At 39.3% G+C, this 19,339-nt stretch overlaps 2 protein-coding genes and 1 pseudogene across 2 annotated transcripts; 1 reads left to right on the top strand and 2 right to left on the bottom strand.

The window, feature by feature from the left end:
- Positions 1–301: 301 nt before the first annotated feature.
- LOC147634536 (uncharacterized) lies at positions 302–922 on the bottom strand. Its single transcript, XM_086803264.1, has one exon. The coding sequence runs from the start codon at positions 920–922 to the stop codon at positions 302–304; it is 621 nt and encodes a 206-aa protein (XP_086659390.1).
- Positions 923–964: 42 nt separating this feature from the next.
- On the bottom strand, positions 965–1,684 carry LOC147634535 (uncharacterized; annotated as a pseudogene).
- A 14,619-nt stretch (positions 1,685–16,303) lies between these two features.
- On the top strand, positions 16,304–17,770 carry LOC147634534 (stellacyanin-like). The gene is made up of 2 exons (XM_086803368.1): positions 16,304–16,524; positions 17,024–17,770. Exons 1-2 carry the CDS (start codon positions 16,347–16,349, stop codon positions 17,434–17,436), a joined length of 591 nt encoding a protein of 196 aa, XP_086659494.1. The 5' UTR covers positions 16,304–16,346; the 3' UTR covers positions 17,437–17,770.
- Positions 17,771–19,339: the final 1,569 nt, after the last annotated feature.

The raw sequence follows: 19,339 nt of genomic DNA, 5'->3' as shown, positions 1-19,339 counted from the left end.
CTGGTCGAAGAACAACCCATTGCTTGCCCACTCGAAAACTTTGGAACCTCTTTGATTTAGAAAAACAACGTTGTAAAAGAAGACCATTGAGATCAAGTATCAACTTTTTGCAACCAATTTTAGGTACAATATGATGAAAATATTTCTAGAAATAAGGACTCTTAAACAATAACTTGCTTTAGATAGCACCACAAAATGAGAAAATATGTAGGAAATGTTATGTCATGAAATTGTCCTCCAAAACACAAGTTCAACCTTACACCATAGTGTTCTCATTGACAAAAGTTAGAGATAGAGAGGTTCAAACACCTGAAGTAGCCTTCAACCTCTCTTTCATAATAATATTTGCTATGTCTTGGCTTGATTCATCCACACCCTCCAACGGTAGGTCAAGGGCTAGAGCAACAATGGGAGGAACCTCTTGAGCACTTGTAGGTGGGTTGGCGCTCTCATGGGCTCTCCAACATGCCGCTTCAATCTCTCTTTGCTCTTGACTATTGCACACCACTGCAATAGTCTTCATGTGATGTTCCAATGCGAGCGTTGATGCAACACCACATGAGAATATATCACATACAACTTCATGTGCATCATTGAATGCCTTGATTGTAGCCTTGATGACCTTCTTTTTCTTTCTAAATATGGCCTTTGCAATAGTTTTTTCTTCTTCAAGCTCTCCATCCTTTCCTTCTTTGTCAATGGCTTCAATGGATTCATTATCCAAAATGCATGGCTTGTTGGAATTTCCAACATATCGATCTAGATTGATGAAGCTTTTCTCCATGGTCACAAGTGTCAACACAACAAATGAATCCATGGCCCCAAAAGCAAGACTCTTGGCCATTGGTAGGAAGTCAACACTTCCAACTTGCATATGGTACTTACATGAAAGATTCTCAAGGGCCTCCTCCATAGCTGCCATTTGTTTACGGTTGAGAAATGACAACAAAATGAATTGTTTAGGCTCACATGTCATTTTTAACAATGTGAAGACCACCTTTCCAAACATGATAGAATCCCATGTCATGCCCTCAACTCCATGTGCCGCTTCTAGGACAACCACACCAATGGTAATAGGATCTTTATACACATTGTATATAAGATCGAATGCCTCAAGGTTTCACCCCACAATATATACTTGCCAAGGTAAGCTAGTAGAAGAATGAAGAGGATCTTCCTTCTTCACAATAAGAAAGTTCACAATGTCTTTTGCACCATTTGGCAATGGTCCTGCATCAGCCCCATGTGTGAGCTTTTTTGACACCCAATCACTGCAAACACCTAAAATCTTTGTGTATACATCGTTGGTGATGTCGTATTCAGCAACAAGATCTTCCCAACTCTTCATCATACTATTGCTAGCATGAGTTAAGGCATTGAAGAGAGAAACTAGCTCCTCATGGAGCACCCTATCTTGCTTGATTTGCTTTGCCCTTGTCTCCATGTCAACAACATCCTCTTTGTCCCATTTGTTTCTAAGAAAGATGATGTGTCCATCATTAACTTCCTTTTGTAATGTGAGAATGTCCCCATCCTTTAGACCCATAAGGCAACGAAAAGTTGCGGGAGAAGGCTGCCTTCCCTTCTTTGTGGTGGTATCCTCTTGAGATGAAAGCTCCCCCTTTGAGTATCTCTTCATGATGGTAATCCAACCATCAAATATCTCTTGTGTGCTCACTATCATATGACAATGATGCACTTTTCTCCAATGTATTCTATAAATCTCTATCAAAAATAAAAATATGAAATGAGAAAGAAAACACCAAATGCTCTTGAATAAGACAAGCTAAACATGTGTCAACAAAAAAGGAGAAGGCCTTGTTGACTGGCACAATTGAAAATGCCGCATAAGGTGAGGAAAAGTGAATGTCATGCTTGTTCTAAGCTTCTCTGAGAACTTGCTGAACATTGCATCAATGTCTTCATGTGTGTGACCCACCATGAGAAACCCAACTTGGATCATCTTGAAGGTCCCTCGTGCCACAAGCAATGATAAATATGCAAAGAGATAACGGTTTTTGTTTTCTGATCCACAATTATCTAGCTGTAGCAACAAGTTCTCTGGTAGTCGTTTAAAACCTTGTTGTCCATCCTGTAGTATTATGTCCTCCATTTGTGTAGTAGTATGAGAACCTTGTTGATGGTAGTCTAGTGCTTTCCTTGAGTTAAAAGCATTTAGCAACAAAGAGCTTGATCTTGGCATTCCATCTAGTTGTAGATCACCAGCTTCATGCCTGTCAAGTCGCTCCAAGTTCTTGAAACACAGAGACAATGAGGCAACTGTGAAGTTAGGATCATGGGGCCAAAGATCAATCGCAAAGTGCCCATATCTTCCTTCCCCATGCCCATGTGTGATCATGCCTGTCAAGGAAACTGGTAGTTGAGTGGATCTATCTGTCTCTTTTGATCGAACTCTCAACCTCGGGATAGCTGTCTTTTGTTGGTCCATCTTGTCATGTATGATGCACAAGTTCTTTTCAGGATTTAGCACTGATGCTAGACGCCATCCATAGTATATGTTTCGACAACTTTGTTGTTGCAACATGTGACTTCGACGCTTCCTCAATAGTATGTTGCATTCTTCAAGGCATTTGGTTGCTGCAAGTTGTTCTTTGATCTCTGAGCAGCAGACACTACATTTGGAGAACTCGCTTGTCTTTGCTAAGGTGACATGCTTGAACTCTGTATTCCAAATTTGATTGAATGTGGACAAAGACATTTGCTTACATCCAATAGCATCTAATGTGGCATTCACTTCTTCCCATATGTCTATTTGCTTATAAACATCTGGGATGACCAATTGTGTCTCTCTGGAACCATCTTGTATGGTTCTACTTTTATGTGGCATTTGCTCTGCATTCTTCTCAATAAAGTCTCTCAAGATTACCCTGCCCATTTGTGTGTGATCCCAAGCTACTCTAATTGCTCCTTTATTGCCATGCATTGCCCTCTTTACACCATTCTCAAAATGCAACCTATACCTGTAGAAAGATGTTTTGGGGATGCCATGCATCCCATACCATGCCCTACCGCATACAACTTTCCCATTGAATATAAAACTGTATTTTCCTGTACCCATATTGTCAATGCGGCATGATGACTCCAAAACATCATAAACATAGTTGGTACGTTCTTCCAAATGTAACCCCCAGAAGTGCCTCCACAATTGGTGTACTGCATCTCTATCAGCATATTGAGGACAACACTTTGCAGGACAACAATCAATTGTAGCAACAAGTAAAACTGATTCCATTGAGGTTCTCAAGTTCAAAGCTTTGAGAGCAAGAATTCTAGGCCTTCTATTGATCATACAATATGATCTCTTCTATAAGAAAATGGATTTTGAACCTGAAATAAAGTCCTCAGTTTCCTCACACACATCTTTTATGCTCTCATTTGGAGATGTGAAAGCTTGTGTTTCCTGTTCATGTAGCAGTGGTGTGCCATCATCAAAGGTGACATGTTTGATAGGCCACCTAACCAAATTGATGCATTGAAGCATGTCACATGTGTCTGTCCCTGTAGTTGGATCAAGGATCTGATCTACCACCACACCCACATCTTCTTCTCCTATTAAATCAAAGGTAATCACGTCATATGGAAATGTTAAGAGAATAATCCTTGTTCCAACGTCACTCAAAACCACTTCACTTTCGTTTCTACATGCAAGGGGATACACCTCTAATGCAATACAAGATCCATCCTAAGTCAGTAGAATGGTTGCCAACGTCATATGGAAATGTTAAGAGAATAATCCTTGTTCCAACGTCACTCAAAACCACTTCACTTTCGTTTCTACATGCAAGGGGATACACCTCTAATGCAATACAAGATCCATCCTAAGTCAGTAGAATGGTTGCCAAGAGAAGGCGGTATTGAACTATGGAAAAGAGAGTCAACAACAGGAAAGCCTACCCTTCCAAAGGGTCTTCCAACCTTGCTACCCATGTCTGAGTATATTAAAGATCATCAAGAGGTGGTAAGTGGAATCAAAGACTATCTCAAGTATTGGGAAAGATGGTCAAGTGTACAAGGTCCTAAAGCGGAGTACACAAAGTTCATAACACCAGTGATTGATTATTGGAAAACCATGCTTGATGCACTTCAAGCTCCAAATGTTCAAGAAGCAAGAGTATTCATGGACTTTTGGCCAAGGACACAAGGTGATACATTATTTCAAGACATAGATGATGTGGATGACTTTCTTGGCTTGGAGGAGTTGAATGACCACTACTGTGGTCCTCTCAGCAAGCGACCAAAAGATGCATTTCAACCAATGATAGATGTCAAGAAAGACGACTTTATACTTGTTCGACCTTCAGATCCAATATATCCAGTATGGCTTGGTGTTGCACAAAGTGAGGTTGATACAAATAAAAAATCAAGCAACTATCAAAAGATCTGTATACAATATTGGGCACCAGTTTGTGGTCGACAAAATGCTACAGATGAGGAGGTATATCAGAATTGCTGGGATAAATACTAGATGTGCAACAAGAAAGACCCTCAACGTTGGGAGAGAGTGGATACAATTGTTTTCTCTCGGATAACAAAAGCTACCAAAGTTTCCAAAAAATTTAAAATCCCTCCAAAGGTTGTCTTGAAGGCCAAAGCCAATCTACAAGAATCATTGGGCTAAAGACTTCCATGCTGGAGAGGTTGCCAAAGATAAGGTGTTTATTAACACCACCTATTTAAGATTTTATCAATATCTTCTACATATACAATAAATATACTTCACCAATATTCAAGGTTCCAAATTAATGAAATTCCCAAATTCACGGGATTCATTTTAATTTGGAATTCCCAAACTATTGGGAGATTCCCATGAAAATGAACTAATTCTACCAATTAACTCAGAAGGCTTTGTCGATGGATGCATATTACTCTCAATTTGTCAAATTAAAAAAGTATGCTCCCCTCATGGCAATAAATTTGATGGTCAATAGGTTCATTCAAGGTTTAAATCCCCCTTTGAATCATCGATAGAATCTATACGTCCAACAAGTCTTAGCCTCTTGAAGGATGAACTAGAGGACAAGAACCCTGACACCTTTAGGAACTGAAGGATAGGAACCCTGGCACCTTTAGGAAATAACCTTACCCAGAATCGCTTGACCAGGGTCAATCTCCAAGAGTACCATTCCATCAACCACCTCAAAATAGCAATCCAAATTCTCATCCTTTCCTCCGCGACTAGAGTTCTTGTAAAAGGACATGGCATTACAAAATGGTCTATACTACAATACAACACATTGGGGGCATAGCAACGTTTATTATTAGCACGTTCTAATATCGTTTAGGCTTTCCGGATGTTGGGGGATTCAATTGTTGCTCAGTGATTAGACTTTCAGGATGTTGGGGCATTCAGTCTCGCTGCTCAATAGTGAAATACCTTATAATGTTTTTTAAAAAAGAAGAAGAGACAGGGTGGCCAACGACAACCACTCTTTCCTCACCTTCTACGTGTCAAGAAGAGGGGGGCCGTGGGGGGTGGCCTTTCTTCTGATTCCACTGACCTCCTCCACCATAGGGCCCCCACTCTCTGCACACACAAATTCTGTGTGTGTGTTCTGCATGCAAAAGTAGAATTCAGAATCTAGACCTAGACGCTGAACTATGTATGCTCCAAATTCTATTGTATAGATACATTCCATCCAATATTTGTCGAAATCACGGACCACACTAGAATCTATGCTCTAAATCTTACCCAACAACCTCCTAAATTTGTCATAGGGATAAACAATCTCCAAGAAAGTATGATATAACAGCATGCAATCTTGTTCTCAAGATACATAATAGATAAAGATGTTACCTTTTACACTTCTTAAGAGTTTTGGCTCAAAAATTAGTGCTAAATTGCATTCCTTTTTTCTCCTGGCAGGGTGATGAGACTAAGAGGAAACTCCTACTCAAACAGATGCAACCCTCTTCCTTCTCTACTGAAGGAATAGATGTTGCTAAAAGGACGTGAGGCATAGATTAAATCCATGAATGATTACATCTCTCTCATCATGGGACCAAACAAGGCCAGTCAATCCATGTTGTCTCGTCTGGCCAGAGATGCTAAACTATAGTGGAAGGAATGGTGTAGAGAGAAAGATATCCAAGGGTATCATCACTTGGGATCGAATCAAAGGAGCTATAAAAGAGAGGTACTTACCTCTAGATTTTGAAACCATGAAAATGAACTAATTCTACCAATTAACTCAAAAGGCTTTGTCGTCGATGGATGCATATTACTCTCAATTTGTCAAATTAAAAAAGTATGCTCCCCTCATGGCAATAAATTAGATGATCAATAGGTTCATTCAAGGTTTAAATCCCCCTTTGAATCATCGATAGAATCTATACGTCCAACAAGTCTTAGCCTCTTGAAGGACGAACTAGAGGACAAGAACCCGGACACCTTTAGGAACTGAAGGATAGGAACCCTAGCACCTTTAGGAAATAACCTTACCCAGAATCGCCTGACCAGGGTCAATCTCCAAGAGTACCATTCCATCAACCTCAAAATAGTAATCCAAATTCTCATCCTTTCCTCCACGAGACTAGAGTTCTTGTAAAAGGACATGGCATTACAAAATGGTCTATTCTACAATACAGCACATTGGGGGTATAGCAATGTTTCTTAGCACGTTCCAATATCATTTAGGCTATCGAGATGTCGGGGGATTCAATTGTCGCTCAGTGATGATTAGACTTTCAGGATGTTGGGGCATTCAGTCATTGCTCAATAGTGAAATACCACTACTCAATGATATTTCGTTGCTCAACAGTGACAACAGTAGCAAAAATTTGATGGTGAGCAGTGACCACAATAGCAAAATTTCGCTGCTACACTATAATTTCATTGCTCAACATGAGCATAGCAGCGAAATTTTGCTGCTATACTGAGATTTAAATTTTCAAAGAGTTGAAGATTGAAATTAGATTATACATGTGATATACATATAGAAAATGATGATAGTTTAAGAAAACCGTCCATCAAAACCCTTAAAACTATGTCTGAAAAAAATAAAGATAGTTGAAAAATTTTGAAGGAAAATACTTACGAAAATCATGAATCTATACCATCTTGTAAGATCCATTTGTGTTGCTTCATCAATGTCTATATCTAATGGAAGCTCAATGAAAAGCTGGGACTCCATATGAATATCACTATCACTATCATTATCTTCGTCGGATTGATGTTCCTCATGCTCTTAATCGGCCTTCTCTAAATTTGTTTCCTTATTTTCATCATCATCTTCTTCTAATCAATCGATTTGAGGTAGTACTTGCACCTCAAATATTCGGCCTCAACATCTTGATCTTGAAAGATATGTTTTGAACGATGGGAAACTTGTATAACATATCACCACTTTGGATTAATTCAATCGGTGTGAAACACAACCTAAAATCACAAAGCAAATGGAGTTACCCTTTTATTATACTACATCAAGATTTACCGGTTTGGTTGGATTTTTTTGTGATATACACAAGAGACTCTTGCATCAACCATCCCTCTATCATGCTTGCTTTTGGTCTTGCTCTTCTCTTTGTCTCACAAAGTCCTTTAGGGTTTTCATGAACCTTTCAAGGAAAAACATCCATTGGACATGAACAACACTACAAAGTGCCACTTCATCAACCAAATGCACAACAAGATGCAATTGGCTGGTGAGAATTGTTCTAGGAAAGTTTTCCTTGATCATACACACTACCTCAATAGCATTGAGATGAACCATCTCAATGGATGTAGGATCTATCTCCTTTAAGGATATGTACCTACATACATAGAAATCATGTGTACTACTTGTTATACATAACTTGTGACTGCATGAGAATACCAAATATTAGATATAACTTAGGTAGTTGATTGAAGAGAAGATTCATACCTCACCAAGATTCCCATTTTGTAAATATCCTCTCTCACCTTCTTGTCTCCACAACCAAATATAGCAATTGGAAGAATAAACTATGCATAGAAAAAAATGGAAGTTAATGATATGAGCCTACAAATTATGTACCATAAAGAGAAAATGAGTAAGCGAATATTTGAATACATGTAATATCTTGTTCTAATCATGTGTCTTGAGACCATATAATTGTACCTCTCCTTTCTTTTTGTTCTTTGTGAGGCACCCTTCAATGAATGCATTACTCCCGTTGTTGGTGTATGAAAAGAGGAAGTCACACTTTTCACCTTATTGTGCTCCTTCTTAGTTAATATCCATGGTTCCTTTGGTAGGACCATGTTACCACTCTCACCTACAATTGGCCATGCATTTTGAAGATGTCCAATGTTTTGTAAGTCATCCCTTGCACCCTTGGTATCTCTTTTACTAATTAAATGGTCCCATATATTTTTTGCCACATTCTTGAAGATATGCATGGGATCTAAGAGATGATTGATCTTCAACTTACACCAATATGGAAGTCGAAAGAAGATTGAGTGTCTTGACATCCCATTGGGTGGTGGATTTGGGATGCTTCTCCATGTCTCAAACCAATCTCTACCTCTCATGACAAGTGGCGAGACATCATGTGGCACATACTTGGGATGTGAAGGAGGAAGAAATTGATAATGTTTGTCATACACTACCTTTTTTAGTTTAGATGGTCTTTCCCAAACAAGTGATGGTCCACAAATCGAACATGCATGATGTCGGAGGTTACCAAAGCTATTTTAAAACTAAGATGATTAAGAAGTAGAGTAAGACAAGTTTAAAGTTCAAGTATGTACCTGAGCACTCTGAGAACCCGAGATAGTCATGCATTGTCCAAAAAGAAAAACTCCTTTCACCTCTATATCACACCTATTTATTGGCCTTAAGACATCATGCACTTTGATACCTCGCCACAATGTCTCAAGCTCCTCAATCAAAGGCTCAAGGTACACATTCATGTTCATCACCTTATACTTGCCTGGTACAAGGAGAGCAAGTATGATATGAGCTTTCTTGATTGCCACCCATGGAGAGAGGTTGTAATTCACCAATACAATAGGCCAAGTAGACCATGATGTGGACTTGAAGCAAAATGGGTTAACATCATCCATGCCCAACCTAAGACGTAAGTGATAAGGATTATCTTTAACTCTGGCTATTGATGCTCCACATGTTGCCATGCCGGTGAATCAGCTATACGATCCTCATGATGCCATTGGTTGAGCAATGAGTTGCATGCCATGTCATGAGTTCTGCAATCCTCTTAGATTTAAGTATGTGTTGGTGGATGCGAGAAATGATAGGAAGTGTCTCAACACCTTTCAGGAAATTTTGTCTCTTGCAGACCATCTCTATAGCGGCTCTCTCCACATTGTAGACATTGTGTTGCATCTTTATTAAGCCCTCTAAATAGCATGAAACCATTGGAACATGCGTGTATTTTCGTATAATCCATACCTAGCATAGAGAGAAATTTACGAGACCCATCTCGTGAGTCCAGCAATAGATTTTGAGGGGGAAGAATCTTCTTGAAAAGCCAACAACATAACATAATAAATCATATGTCAAAATATCTACAACACGGAGAGTATATAAAACATAAGAGAATTTCTATTTAAGAGAACATATTGATTGAATCTTACCTAAGAAGACTTGTGACACTTGCATCACTACATCCATAAGTTGTTTGCAAGTTTAATAGCTCCAAGTTTACTCACAGTGTAGAATACAAACATCCCTCATACAAAGGAGTGCTTGCCTCTCTACGTAAGGTTTGTTCCTCTTGTGACGTTGGAGCTTGCTCTCTATCATTCATGACTTCTCATTCAAAGAAGTTATTCACCATGTCTTCCATGATGAGATCCTCTTCCTCCTCATGTGGCAATGGTGGAGGCACCTCACTCATTGGTTGGCAATGGCGTTCTATAACACCATTTTGCTGAGGTGTGTGAGTTGTGGGTGAGTTCGCACTTGATGCCATTCTCCTTTGCAGTAGCTGTCAAATTCCGTTGAAAGGAATTCTCCTCCTCAATTTGTATGAAACTTCTTCACCTTCTTTCATGTCTCATTTTCCAAAAGCTTATGTCACTGTTCGAACTTGCCAAACGCTTCAGCCTTATTCCGAAGAAAATAAACCCACATTTTCTTATTGTAATCGTCGATTAATAGCATAAAGTAAGAAGATCCCCCCCTAATGTAGTAGTAAATATTTTACCACAAAGATCAACATGTACCAGCTCTAGAGGAGTCTTTGCCCGATTGCTACTTTCGTGTGAAAATGCCTTGCGTTGTTGCTTGCCCATCATGCAAGCTTCACATAGTTCCTGAAATTTTGAAAATGCACGCAAATTAGCTACCATACCCTTTTTTTGTATCTCCTTTAGCACTGCAAATCCAATGTGACCAAAATCGGTCGTGCCAAAGACTTCTTGTGCTCTTAACTCTACTATAGACCCAAAGTTCAAGCTCGGTCTCAAAATTATTGAGACTAACTACTTTCCCTTCCATGAAGACTTCAAGGTGCCGTTCTTCTCATCATCCTACTTCTTTCTATGGTCTTTGACAGCGTGAGCCTTCTTGTTATAGTAATAGCAACTCCCTTGAAACTTCTTCTTTGGCTTCTTCTTCTTCTCATTAGAAAGATGTCGCGCCTTTGCTTTTGCATTGGCCGAAAATGAAGCATCACCACCATCGCAGGTCTTCAGCCACATCTCCTCCTCAAGTAGCATAGCACTAAATTCTTCAAATAGTAAAGGTAGTACTCTAACTTAAGTGTTTAGTGTCATGTAGCCAAGCCATCATAATTCTGTGAAAAGAATTCCGATGCACCAACTCCTCACTAGTGTGTGTAATCCCTACAACAGCCTTTTGATCTTGCAGATTTTTGATCTGCGAGATAAATGCTTTAGCATCTTCTTCAACAAACTTTTCAACAGCAAGCTGATTCTCAAGGTTTTGAATCTTGGTTTGATTTTGAGTCTCATACTAATTTCTCACTATGATCCAAGTCTCTATAACCTTGGTAGTATGTTGAATCAGAGTGAGAACAGAATCACTTACACTGGTGACAATGGCACAAAGTGCATAAGCATTGCACCTTCTCCATGCCTAAAGAAGTGTAGCATCTGGCAGAGAAGCATGTTTGTAGGGTTGTTGGGGTCGGGCCTTCCCACTATAGTTCTACATCCATTCCCAGAACAGTTTCTAGGAGCTCATAAGAGTCTAGAATGGCATTGATTTTGAATTTCTAGAGAGTGTAGTTTGTGGTTTATAATGTCAGTTTATAATGTTTTGAAGGGTTTACTATATCTGGATATAATGCATTCCCATTATGGGGACCTCGATTGGATGCTCGTTACTCTACATCACTCCAAAAGATAGTGTATGAGGGTTATGTGTGATATCTCTCCATGGATCACGAATTACAAGAGGGAAATCTAGGTCGACCATCTCCGTCTTTAAAGACAAGTGACTTGAAGAAAGCACGGAGGGATATTGAAAATTTTGTAACCCTAGGGATGGAGAGGCTCTCCATTTTGTAACCCTAGGGATGGAGAGGCTCTCCATTTTCCACAAAATTCTTTATTGGAGTGACCTTCTAATTAATCATCTACTAGACCCAATTCTTATATTCAAGAATATAGTTGATGTGCTTTGGAAAACCATAAGTTGAGCTAAATAAAGCAAGGGCCAAAGGGATGATCTAAAGGTTGTTGGTCATATGGAAGAATTATGGCCATAGCCATGACCTCATAGGAAGGTGGTGCTACCTAAAGCACTATGGGTCTTATGTAAATTGGAGAAAAAGTAAGTAAAGAGGAACATTGTAGAGCTTTCCACCCCAACTAGATGTCTGCATTGCCTAAAGGGTGCATTTACAAAGGATGACAAGCCTGCTGGCTTTAAGTCCCATTATGGGAACAAATTTTTACAATTTGTGCTTCCAATTGCAATAAAGGGATGCCTCTCACTGAAGACATAAGAGCTACCATATATACAAGATTAGCACATTGGTGTGTTGGATATCCACCAAGGAACTAAGGAGAGATACCTTGGATTCATTACGTCTAAACTCCATAGAGGCCATGTGCATAGTTGAAAAGTTTCTACCAAAAAGAATCTTAACCATTTAGATGCACCTCTTAGTTCATATCGTCTCGATGAGGTTGAATTGGAGGGATTGTCCATAGTTGTTGGATGTTTTTTCTAAAGGGATTCATGAAAACTCTAAAGGGATTTGTTCGTTAAACAAGCTCACCTAGAGAGTAGTAGGGCTGAAGGATGCCTTGTACAATAATCTCTTGTTTACATAAGAAAAATTCTCACTACATTTGACCCAGAGATGATTTAGCTATGGAGTCTTAGGTTCACCCACTCTAGGATATTTGGGACTATGAAGCTACAAAGAAAAGAGCTTACAAGAAAAGGAAGAAGATGAGGTGAATGACTCTACTTTGGCTTTAGATATCATGACCAAAATTGTTAAGTACATCATCAAAGCCACAAATAGATTGGACAATAAACATGTTTTTGAGGTGCTACACAATGTGCAGAAACATCCATACATTTCATGATTCATGGGAGGGATCAAAGCTCATATTGCGGTGCCCTCAGCTCTAAGAAGCTCCATGCAATCATTAAGGCACCATAGCTCAGATAACCAAATGGTCATAAAACGTAGCAGTTTAAAGACGGTCCAAGCTTTCACAAGGTTGCAAAGGTGTTGTGTGTGCACCCATGAAACTTATAATATGTTGCTAAGTTTAGATTGGGTGAAAGTTCATCAAAAGATCATCAATCCATGTTTTCTTTGGCTCTATGCAAAAGACAAGCTCGTAGTGACATGTTTAATCATGAACTAAAAGAGCTCGTCCTTAATTTTTGGACTTCACAAACATGAGTCTCACCGAACAAGAAAGATGTCATTCATTTGAGGCATGGTCGAAAGCAATTCACAAAACATCCTATCCACTTCTTGGATGAAACACAAGTATGGATATGAGCTTTCTAGCATGTTTATTGGTGCATAATTACTCACAAAGTCAAAGTTCTTTATGCCAATTCTAGCTAATGTTCGACTAGCTTATCCAATTCTTAACATATATTCATAGCAGACCCTTGCTGCTATAAAGCTTTGTGTAGGAAATTACACAGATCAAACTATACTGCTCGGACATACTATCTATATTTCCACTTTTGTTCAACCATGAGATTATATTTTTTTCATGTTTAGCTCTGTGTTTTATAATATTCAAGGCACTGAATTGCACTACTTTTATGTTGCTATAAAGCAGCAACTGTTGCTATATAGTAAGTAGTATTATGGTAGTTTAGCTCAGTTCTTTTTTGTTGTCCTGCATTAGTTTCATGTTGCTATAAAGAGTTGCGAATATAACAGTGCTATAATAGTTTACCTCAATAGGAATTTTCTACATAGCACTGATAAAGGTTACTACTAAAACCATATAGCATCTCCATGTGCTATATAGTAGTTTGAATAAGATACATAGATGCTCCCTATGCTTTACAACAGTTTGAGTGTGAGAATCTCTCCTAGCAGTTAAGGCGAATGTTAGTGCTCTATAGCTGCTCTCTATGTTATATAGCAATCTCATGGCTACTAGCACTTTAATATAGCAAAAATAAGCTATAAAGCATGCAACCCAATTTTATAAACACAATATAGAAACAGAATACTACTGCTATATAGTAAAAAATAGCTATATAGTACAAAACAACTATATAACATTCTCAGAGAATGCATCATGCTATTGTAAACGCATTAAAGAAACAAAGTACTACTATATAGCAAAAAATAGCTATATAGCTATTTCAAATAATGCAACCCAGTTTTGAAAACACTATATATAAACAAAGTACTATTGCTATAGAGAAAAAATAGCTATATAGCACTCTTAGAGATTGAAACCTAGTGTTGGCTATATAGCTATTTCAAATAATGCAACCTAGTTTTGAAAACACTATATACAAAAAAAAGTACTAATGCTATATAGTAGAAAATAGCTATATAACACTGAAAATGGTATTTATGCTAGTGATTGTGTAATTCACACCAATTGGAGCTAAAAGCTTATGTTTTTGGAGTGGATTACACCCCTAATCGCAAATGCCAAGCTATTCCTAAGCTGAACGCAACAAGATCAAAGCCTTGTGGGTTTCAAAAAACCATGTACATCACAAAAAGAAATAACGGTTTTCTTCTTCCAAGATATGTAAATGGAATGACCTAATGCAAATAAGCTTCAAAACAAAAATAAAAACCAACAAATCTAACATGTCCAAAGCTCCAAAGCCATATGTTTTTTAGTGTATGACTTCCTAATCAACACCGGGCAACATTGGGTGATCCCAATAGCATGGAATGGATTAAAAAACCAAGCTAAGTCCTAGGTTAGTCCCGTTGGGTGGTGCTAAATATTTTCATGTAAAGAGATTACCTTAGCCTTTGTCAAAAAAACAAGTGTCATTTGGTCTTACCTTAGAGTTGTAAATGCAACTTCCTGATGTGGGTGCACTTAGCTCTTCGTAACGTATCCTCGCTCTATTGTTAGTACACCGAAATACTTCCTTTGCTAAGGGGTTAAGGTGGAGCTTTAATCACCTTGATGGAGGTGATGCCTACACTATGGATTAATCATACAAGAGGTAGAGCTTCAATCATGTTGATGGAGGTGGAGGAGAAGGTTACCTACACTATGGATCAATCATGTTGATGGAGGTGGAGGAGAAGGTTACCTACACTATGGATCAATCATACAAGAGGTGGATAGAGAGGAGAAGCTCATGCAAGAGAGATCCTATAATCAAGCCTATCTAAGCAAGCATCCATCAACAAGTAAGCAAAATTCAATAGAAAACAAGCAAAAGGCTAGGGAGAAGTGAGAGAGCTCGCAAGTATTCTATTGCAAGGAAATGAATGTGTTGCTTAATGTGAAAATTGACTTATATACAAATAAATATCTTTCACACTAGGTCAAACGAAACTTAAAATAGTACCAGGCTACTAGTTCTTATCTTAAGCAAGTATGTACACGAAGTTGGTTGCTTCTCCATTTGGCATCAAAATCAGCGTAAGGTTGCTTGATAAGTCTAACACTATCTTACAAAATATGGGCTTCCATTACATGCGGATTAGATGGCATGAACTAGGCCTTTATTGGCTAGTTAGAAATGGCTAATTAGAAAAACACACACTACTTGCCACCATTACTAGGGGCCATCAAGAGTTTCACCAGGATATAAGGGCATTCTTGCTCATACATGCTTAGGTTGGTTACACTGTACATTGGAGTCTAACACTCAATGTCCAATTCTTGGACAAGGCTAAATATGACTCTATACCATTGCATCATGCCGTCACTACACTACCATTACATAAATATTGAAAGTTTATGGTGCAAACCTGAGCTTATTGCAATAGTATTTGATCCATTATTGGCTAGTTAAGAATGTTTAAGCTCCCCACTAGGGGAAATGCCTCTCATAGAATTCAAATAATTTTTTTGTACTGTATTAATTAAATGCAACGGACGTGGCATTTAATTAATACAACCTTAGGCATGGGTTCCCCCATGGCCACCCCCTCCCTCTCCTCCTTCTCTCTCCCTCCCTTTACTCTCGTCAAATGAGCCCTTTATGGCTTGAGCATTGTGAGACCTTGAATAGAAAGGGTATAGGTGAATGCATGGAAATAGAAAGCATACGAGTGAATGCATGCAAATAGAAAGCATACGCGTGAATGCATGCAAATAGAAAGTAGATGGGCGGTCAGTATTTCATTGCCTTAAATAGAGAGGACATGGAGAGGTGAATGCATGCAAATAGAAAGCATATGGAGGGTCATCATCTCATTGACTTTTTCAAGCATTAATCATAACACACTAAAATAGAAAACACTTTTATTCTTGAAAATCTCATAGAATATATTTAATCTGGAAATGCAAAAAACATATTGGTGCCATATTGAGCGCAAGGGCTAGCTTAGGGAGGCTACACAAGTTTTGTGCTCGCCAGAGAATTTTACGAGACGACAAGAATGGACGTACAATATCTCGAGAGTTCCCATTCATTTGTCCACGCAACCACTCCCTCCAACACCAACACATTCACACACACGCTCACACGCTGCAAACAAGCCTCAAGGTCTATAGACAGCCTAAAGCTTTGATGAGGGGGGGCGTTCTGAAATCATAGATGGGCGGCCAGCCACAATGCGTCTCCGTTTGAACTCTCTTCGTATGAAACGAGAGCCTTGGAAGTTGGAAGTTGGAGGGAATGCTGACATAACCGTTAATTCGAGGAAATTAAATGTACTCGCGCACATCATAGCAGATTCAGCACCATCACACCAACCTCTTCTTCACTTCTTTGCACTGAGATTAGGAGCTTCTGGCTATGGCGTTTCAGAGCTTTCTCTGTGCGGCCGTTCTTCTGTGGTCCTTCTTACCCGCCTCTCTATGTGTTTCTTACACAGTGGGCGGCTCCTCCGGCTGGACCATCCCCTCCTCTGAGTCCAGCCTCAACTACGAGCAGTGGGCCTCTTCCCGCGCCTTCCATGTTGGAGACTCCCTCGGTTAGTCCTTCCACCCTTCATCTTCCGCATTCTAGGGGTTTCGCCTAATTGTGTTATTTGCAATAGCTAGGGTTTCCTGATCATGACCTTTGGCTACGGCCATGCTGTTGAAGCTTCTTTCTGTTCCAAGGGTTATTCAGTCCAAATTTGGGTCCTCAACTATTGAGGATCTTTTTGGCGGGTTTTTAATGTCCACATTAGGCTTTACTTGTCTCTATCAGGGATTTTTGTTTCTCACAACAGGTTTTTCTCTGCAGTTAGCATCTTCTTGCTCCTAATGAGGGTTTCCTTCTCCACACTTAGGGTTTCATCTACGGCTAGGGTTTCGTTACTCCTATGTAGCCTTGTTTGTTTTCATTAGGGTATCTTTTAAGATCTTTTAAGTTTTCTTTTTCAATGGTTAGGGTTTCTTTCTTTCCTTTTGACCGAAACAGCAGCCGGTTTACTGAAATTACACCATGATGCCCTCGATTTCTGCTTCTCTCTTTGTTTTTTGCAGTTTTTAACTATGCCAAGAAACTGCATTCAGTTCTGCAAGTCACCCACTCCAACTACAACGACTGCAACACATCAAGCCCGTTTTCGTCAAACAGTGATGGCAAGACAGTCATAGATCTGTCACACAAGGGCTCCTACTATTTCATCTGTGGGATTCCGGGCCACTGTCAAGCTGGCCAGAAGTTCCAATTGAAGGTTGTGGATGTAGGTGCTCATGTGAAGACATCACAGGCTGATGGTGCAGCCATGGCTGCTCCTGCACCAGCACCAGCACCAGCACCCGGCAGTGAAGCCGTTCCCCCAGCCACAGCGTCCGCACCACCTCTGCAGCAGGCAAAGATCCTGATGATGGGCCTGGTAGCTTACACTGCCACACTAGCAGGCAAGTGCAGCTCATTTTGTTGGGTTTTGTAGAGGGAGCTGTGATGCCCCTGTCGTCTGCAGATTTCTCATTCCAGGGTTTCAGATGGCATCCTTTACAAAGAGTAAAGAATGCATGCTTGTTGGGTTTTTTTTGAATGCCCTCATCATGCATTTAAAAGCAAACAGTTTAGGGTTTTGTACAAAAGCAAGTGCAGCATTGTATTTGAGGGATTTGTCTGCTCCAATGTATGCTCGCCAAAGAGATTCTAGCAAAATGGCTTACAGTAGACTTGTTTCACCTTACATTATCTGCAAGTTTATGTCACTTTAAAGCATACTGTGGTGGGGTTTCACCTTACATTACATACCCAAGAAAGATAAATAATGCAAGGATGTTTTGATATCTATTATAGGTCTCCATTCCAATTTATCTATGGATAGTCATTTGAAACTAGGTGTTAGGACGTTGCACACAAGGGAGAGGCAACTTAAGAGCCCCAGCAAGTGGTCAAGGAGTGCCCCAGCAAGTGGTCAAACTCCTTGCCCTCAAGCAACAACCATCCCAACAACAAGCTTCTTAGAAGGTAGGGCATCGGCAATCTTGGCTAGTGGCAAGCAGTCTAGCCAAGGATGGCTTTTCATCATCATTGTCTTTAGAATCATCTCTTTCCTTGAAGCCATAATGGGTTTTCAAAAATTCCATAATTACGGAGAACTTGAAGTGAATATGAAAGTAATAATAGGGAGATCCAAAAACTTAAGACTGAAAAATTTGTTAAACCAAGCTTTGCTCTATTTCGAGAGCATACATGCTTCATTGTGGACCTTTCTTATTGTTGATAGATTCAAAGGCTAGACTTTTGAATGTATATATAGTTGTTGTAATGAAGTAATTATATATGCACATGCATAGGTATGGGCCTTGGCACACGGAATTTGGGTCCCTTGATCATAGATTTGGGGTATGGGCACATTGATTAGCCATTGTGAAATGGCTAGGCATTATATAAGTGACCTTGTTCTAGGCTATTATACCTTTTATCACCTTGTCATTTGATATAGATATCTTCTCTTCTTGGAGCTTATGTCCAAGCTTCCATGGTCTTCTTAGCTATTATCTTAGGATCATGACGTACACCCATGTGTACTCCATGCCTTGAGATCGCAATACCTCAGCTTGGTCATGTTTCCTTTCTTGCATTGGTATCAGAGGCATGGATGCTCTTCATTGCATGATCCTTTCTTGCATTGTTATCAGTAGAGCTTCAATGCACCAAGTGGCTTCAAAAAAAAAATAAGCAGAGAGAAAAAAAGTAGCATAATCGCCTTCTTTAGAGGCTCCGTCTAAGTTCATTATCAAATATGGTTTTTTTTACTATTTTTATCCCTCATTCCATCGACACTCTATACGTTGTCATCAACATCACCATTTTGCCATTTTAGATCTTGATATTAGAGAGATGTTCATGCATTATCTTCATGGTTTTACGCTCATTAATTGCGAGCTACCATTTTGTATCACGGATTATATTTTTTTTGCTAAATTCACACATACTTTTGACAATTCGAGGTTGAGGCCTTCAGATCCTCATTCATTGACTTCATGTTATGATAAGGCAATCTATTCATGCCATGGGTAGTTTTTTGAGCTCTAGGGAGATTAATGCCTAGTCACTCAAGACATTTGTTTAATGAGGTGGATGTTTGTATACCAGATGGTTATTTTAATGTGTGATTGCTTAACTTCCTTCACATATATGGTTCATTATTGTTCACATGGAATTGATTCTTTTTTTAGTCCACAGTTGCCTTGTTGAGTACAAAGATTGAGTATAGAGAAGATAGAGTATAGAGAAGCTGCGAGTGGCAGCGTGTGAGATAGCTTGGTTATGTAAGCTACTTTACTGATTTGGAGTTGCATGTGGAGAGAAAGGTTGTCATATAATGTGATAAT

The sequence above is a fragment of the Cibotium barometz genome, chromosome 10 (genome assembly GCF_041138505.1).
Source record: "Cibotium barometz isolate CiBa-2024 chromosome 10, ASM4113850v1, whole genome shotgun sequence".
Taxonomy (NCBI): Eukaryota; Viridiplantae; Streptophyta; class Polypodiopsida; order Cyatheales; family Cibotiaceae; genus Cibotium; species Cibotium barometz.
The sequence above is the reverse complement of the archived record's forward strand: the minus strand, read 5'-3'. Positions and strand labels throughout refer to the sequence as shown.

Excerpts from the sequence above, each read along its gene's own strand:
- LOC147634536 (XM_086803264.1), bottom strand. The coding sequence starts at position 922 with ATGGCAGCTATGGAGGAGGCCCTTGAGAATCTTTCATGTAAGTACCAT.
- LOC147634534 (XM_086803368.1), top strand. The coding sequence starts at position 16,347 with ATGGCGTTTCAGAGCTTTCTCTGTGCGGCCGTTCTTCTGTGGTCCTTC. Across the intron at positions 16,525-17,023 it reads CCATGTTGGAGACTCCCTCG|TTTTTAACTATGCCAAGAAA; the intron begins GTTAGTCCTTCC and ends TGTTTTTTGCAG.